This window comes from Phyllobates terribilis, unplaced genomic scaffold (assembly GCF_046119375.1).
Source record: "Phyllobates terribilis strain yellow unplaced genomic scaffold, ASM4611937v1 Scaffold_11__3_contigs__length_659146591, whole genome shotgun sequence".
Classification (NCBI taxonomy): Eukaryota; Metazoa; Chordata; class Amphibia; order Anura; family Dendrobatidae; genus Phyllobates; species Phyllobates terribilis.
Window position 1 is genome coordinate 597,818,328 of NW_027362771.1, and position 6,000 is coordinate 597,824,327.

Sequence of the window (6,000 nt, forward strand, 5' to 3'; positions counted from 1 at the left end):
TGTGTATAGAAAGAGCATGTTAGAGAGGCAGAGTCTCTCAGAAGCAAAGATGGTCAGATGTCACCAATCTGTGGACAACTGCGTCTAAAAATTGTAGAACAATTTCAGAAAAATGTTCCTCAACGTAAAATTACAAAGACTTTGAATATCCACCATCTCTACATAATATCAAAGGATTCAGAGATCCTGGAGAAATCCATGTGCACAAGGGACAAGGCCGACAGTCAATAATGGATGCTCGTGATCTATGGGCCCTCAAGTGGCACTGCATTCATAACAGGTATGATTTGGTCATGCAAATCCCTGCATGGGTTCAGGAAAACATTGCCTGTGGTCACAGTTCGTTGTACAATCCACAAATGCAAGTGAAAGCTCACTCATGAAGAAGAAGCCATATATCGACGCAATCCAGAAACGCCTCCATCTTCTCTGGGCCAAAGCTCATTTATAATGGATGGAGGCAAAATTTAAAACTGTTTTGTGGTTGGATGAATCAATATATGAAATTCTCTATGGAAATCTCAGATGCAGTGTCCTGCGGACTCAGGAGGAAAGGGACCATCCAGCTTGTTTTCGAAGAAAAGGACCATCCAGCTTGTTATCCGCGCACAGTTCTGCATCTCTGATGGTATGGAGGACATTAGTGTCTACGCCTTGGGCAGTTTACATATCTTGAAAGGCACTATCAGTGTTGAGCTTTATATAGAGGTGTTAGAAGAACATGTGCTCCATCCAGTCTATTTCAGGGAAGACTTCGTATATTTCAGCAAGTCAATGGTAAACCACATTCTGCATCTATCACAACAGCATGGCTCCACAGAACATAAACCGGCCACCTGTAGTCCAGACCTTTCTCCAATAGAAAACATTTGGTGCATTATGAATCAAAAAATCCGGCACAGATCCCGAAATATGGAGCAGCAAGAATCCGAAATCAGACAAGAATGGGACAATGTTCCTCTCCCAAAACTTCAGTAATTGTTTCTTCACTTCCCCGACGTTTATAGACTGTTGTAAGAAGAAGAGGGGATGCTTCACAATGGTGGATACAGTCCGGGACCAACTTTTTGGAGATGTGCCTCTGGCATCAATTTCTAAATGAGTTAATTTTTTCAAATGAAATGGAGAAATGTCCAACGTCCAACTTCTGATCTGTTCTATGTTCTGTGGTAGATAGAATATGGCGATAGGGGATTTCCAGATCATTGCACTCTTATTTTCTGCACATCTTCCACTCTTTGGAAATCGGCATTGAACATTGAATGTAAGAAAATGAGCTCTGATGAGTGGAAGAGACTGACACTAATTATCGAACAAGTTTCTATACGAAATGAGTTTGTTGGCAGCGTCCAACCAGAATTGTGAATACTGCTCTTGAGTATCATTCGGGTTCCGGTGCTATTGGGCAACGACTTTTGTATCTTCTAGTTTCCAAACTGTACTGTAATTTAATGCAGTTTTTCCATGTCTTCAGGTCCCACCAAATATCTCCGCTTCACCTTGTAATGGTGCCTCCGCCTTCCACCCGGACGTGCCAACCTAAGCGGCACGTCATGTTTCTGAAGACGCACAAGACAGCTGGGAGCACCATACTGAACCTTCTGCATCGTTACGGTGATAGGAACAGTTTATTTTTCGCTCTTCCCTACAAGTATCAATTCAACTATCCGAATTCCTTCCAGTCTCTTAGAGTGAAGGGATACAATGCTTCCTCCCGGCCGCACTACGACATCTTGTGCCACCATATGCGCTTCAACAATCCCGAGGTAACACCTAAGTCTTGTGATAAGCTGTCATTACCATGTAGAGGGCAACTCCGGCCTTCCTCTTCCCCCAAAAGAAAACAAGCTTACATTTTTCTCCCTACCTTTACATGCAGCCTTCTGGCATTACCAGCATTGCTCCGGGCTCTTCTTATCTTACAGAAAATCAAAGGTTGAAGAAATCAAAGTGACATTTTTTCTGTTAGCCTGGCCATTCACATTAGTTACCTGTCTGCCAAACATTCATTTAGTTGACTGCTATCTCTCCTGACCCCACCACAAACATGGACGCTCTGCTCGGCTGATAATACATGTGTTCTCGATGGGGAGCAGACCATTGTCATTGGTGGTGGCTTTTCATCCCTGAGAACATAAGACATACCTGAGAATTGCACAATCCTCCATTCCCACATCTTCTTTAGGGAAATTGTCGGGAAGCTCCCATACACATTAGACGGTTGGCCAGTAATAGACACTATTTTACTTATTACACATCTTCTTTTACCAGTAATTTTAGAAGAACATTCTGACTTTCAGGAAAAGAGGCTTGATATTAACCATGTTGGCTTTACAAGCAGCAGACTGGCATTACATGTATTGCTAAGCCTTTGATCTGCTGCTACTCCTACGTTTCTGCTCATCGCGTGTGTTTTACAAGCTATTTCCAAGCTACAGAACATTATTATCATCAGTGTCAGCCGGTACCAGGAGACCGAATGACTGTAAGGAAAGAACACATCAGTTAAACTTTAGTGAAGAGTAGTGTTACACCGTCTATGGACAAAGTATATGGAAACTGTTTGCAGGCATTTTGGGCTAAAAATTATTTTTGCAATTGACTTGCTTTAAAGTTTTTGCACCGTCGAGCTCTTCTTGACCAATTCATGAGAGCCCACCAGCCACAACAAGGTGACATTTCATTGATGGGACCTTATATCTTATATTAATCAAGCATTCTTCACCCGGACTAAAAGCTGCAAATATAAAAGGCAGCACTAATTAAAAACAACCTCAGACTGATGGAAGGAGAAGGAGCTCTGCCAAATATGGAGGAAGTCACCACCTCCAGTAAACTATAAAAAACTGACCAGCACCTCTTAGAAAAGGTACGCATTGTCATGGCTAGTGGGCAAACATGAATTGGTCAATTTGTTCTCTAGGTACCTTAATTTTTACAAGTATAGTATATATGGCAGTCATTCATCCAAATGCCATATATTCATTGCAGAATCTTAGCGCTTACGGAGACTGTATGCTTTTGTTTCTATATTATGCCACTTGCATCTACTCACACTTTCTTTATTCTGTTCAGTTTTTTTTAATATATATAAAACATATATAACCCAGGTAACTGCTCTGGGGGAAAGACATTGAAAAGTTATCGAGTTGCTCCAATTTTCCAGTTTTTTAATGAAATTATAATTTATTTCACAGGTTCGGAAAGTGATGCCTCCAGACTCTTTCTACTTTACCATTCTTCGGGACCCAGCCACCATGGCCGAGTCATCTTTTTCCTATTATCGTGCTGTGTCGTCAGCCTTCAAGAAGGCACCTAGCTTTAAAGCATTTATTTCTCACCCATCTCATTACTATCGACAAGGTGAGAGATCCAACCACTACGCCCGGAACCCATTATGGTACGATCTTGGGTTTAATCCTGATGTTCCATTTACGGAAACTTACGCAAAAGCTGGAGTCCAAGCAGTGGAGAACACGTTCAACTTGGTTCTTCTTGCCGAACACTTTGACGAATCGGTGATTCTCCTGAAGGAGGAGTTGTGTTGGGACCTCGATGATGTAGTGACCTTCAAACTGAACAGCCGTGGCACCTCAAGACCACTGGATCGTGGAGACATGGAGAGACTGAGAGCGTGGAATACTCTAGACTGGTACCTCTACTCTTACTTTAACCGTACATTCTGGGATAAGGTGGAACATTTTGGACGTCTAAAGATGGACAAAGAGGTCAAAAAGTTGAAAGATAGGAGATACTACTTGGCTAAACTTTGTCTTGAGGGTTTGGAACCTGTAGGGGCAGAACAAATTAAAGAAGAAGCCATTAAGCCTTTCCAGTTTGGGCAGGAGAAGATCCTAGGCTGGGCTGTCCGGAAAGATCTCCCTCCTGAGATTCGGACACGTTGTGTTCGAATGGTAACTCCAGAGCTGCAGTACAAAGATCTCTTAGATGCTCGCCAGTTTCCGGTGAAGGCATCTAATGGCTCTGTGGCCGTAGTCAGATGATGAGAGCGCAGGAGACTTGTGGGGTTAGCGTATTTTCTATGCACAAAGTTGAAGATGTTTTTGCTTTAAACTAATGTGCCTGAACATATATGGGAACCATGTCCTTGATGATAACACTACATCGTTAGGCTCGACAAGCACTTTATAGCCTCTGCACTTCTGACATGCCTTCTCCAGCCTTGAGACTTAATAGGATATTAAAAGTCGAGCTACGTCATGCCATCAATTTGTTGTTAATCATGACTATGATACTAATGCTCGATGCTACCTCCGAAACATTAAGCGTCTTTTGGGAATTGGCAATCAACCATGTAAGAATGTCTTAGACATGACAAGGAATCGTAACGAAGGCCTTGGAGCCAATGTGAATCTTCTGTAAGAATCGAACAATCCAAGACTTCATTGACATTAATTTTCAATATTTCCGGGGACTGATTTATCTTGAACTTAGGTAATACACTGCTCGTGACCTTGAGACTGTCACCATTCCCATGTGCACTTTGAATGAAGGGTGGGGGCTTCTGGATTTGGGGAGTTCTACAACGTGAAGATGATAAAGGACCAGTGGGTGGACAGACCCTAGTAAATATTTTTTTCATCTGGGCCCAGAAGCTCAAGGCTGCACCATGCTTTAGGGCACACAATAGGACATCACATTGGAAATAATTGACCCATTTGTGGTCAAATCGAATGGTCCTCCCTTTAGGACCAGTATAGGGTTATCAATAATGGAGAAAGCATAGAAATAACACACCTCAGTAAAAAGAAATATTTCAGAAAACCTTACATTTTGGAACCTTCCACTTTACTTCACCCATATCAATATGGCACCCACTTGGCAACACTGGTGTCTCAAACTATCGAAGGTTTTGTCTATAGATGAAGGGGGTCAACCCTTTTAAGTCTCCCCACTTTTGGACAGAGCCACTTCAACCCCTTCCCTCGCATGTGATTTTTCATTTTTCAGCTTTCCGTTTATTTTTCCTCCCTTTCTTACAAAAGCATTTTAAGAAATTCCCATTCCGTTATAGTTAATAAAAGCGTAAAATGCGGAGGCTCATCATATGGAGCAACAGCAACAAGTCAGAGAAAAAGTCTTCTCATCCCGACGGCGGGTACGTGTATGGGGCCTCCTTACTCCCCCCCCCCCAACTGATTATGGGGGGGGGATAAGAAGGATCAGTCACATTGAATTTTAGTGCTTAATCTTTTTATTCTAGGTGTATCTTATGGCCGCCTACTCCCCTGTCCCCATTCAGAACACATACACGCCGCACTGTGCCAGGGAGGATGTACGTAGGGACTGGTCAATAGTTTTTTAATGTGTATGGCCATTCTTCAAAGGGTGGTCTTCAATATGCTGGAGAGTCCTCCAACCTGCCAGATCCACACCTAAGGGCTTTTCTTCAGAGTCTATTTTCTAGTTATGTTTTTTCCTATAATTTAAAAAATATATATTTATAATTACTTGTAGCCAATATTTTCTATGTTTTATATGTTTTTAGCGAAAAAAAAAAACTGGAAATGTACAGAGTCCAATGGAGAAAATCAATGAATAAATACCGGTGTTTGATGGCGTGACTTTAATTGATCGTTAACGTCTCCTCCATGATGCTGCAATGCTCATGTCCTCTCAACCCTGGAAGGAAGATTTCTCTTGTTGCGCAGTGTCGCCCCCTGCTGTATAAAATATTTTATGTGTGCGGGGGAAGGGAAGTGACAACTGCAATGTGCGCACTTCCGATTTATCAAACTGGTTGTTGTCAGATTTACTCAACGAAAAGTAGACTTAAAGATTATCCTCTGACACTTGGAGAATTGGAAACATCTATCCTTGTGTTTTTGACGTTGCAGAATTTCTGCACATTTTCTGCACCTATTTAAATTAGGTTATTTGCGGTTTTTCATTTTGTTTTTGTGCGCTTTTTTTATTGAGTTTTGATCAAGTTCATTTTGTTTCTGTGTGTTTTTTTTTTATCGGGTTTTTATCGAGTTC

The 6,000-nt window shown here is 41.8% G+C and overlaps 1 protein-coding gene across 1 annotated transcript in view; it reads left to right on the plus strand.

Annotated features, from left to right (window-relative positions):
• GAL3ST4 (galactose-3-O-sulfotransferase 4) overlaps positions 1-5,577 on the plus strand; it is a 32,515-nt gene extending 26,938 nt beyond the window's left edge. Inside the window, exons 3-4 of the mRNA XM_073654435.1 lie at positions 1,475-1,766; positions 3,198-5,577. Coding sequence (XP_073510536.1) covers positions 1,475-1,766; positions 3,198-4,004 — 1,099 coding nt within the window. The 3' untranslated portion in view covers positions 4,005-5,577. The remainder of the gene's footprint in view (positions 1-1,474; positions 1,767-3,197) is intronic.
• The last annotated feature ends 423 nt before the right edge of the window (positions 5,578-6,000 follow it).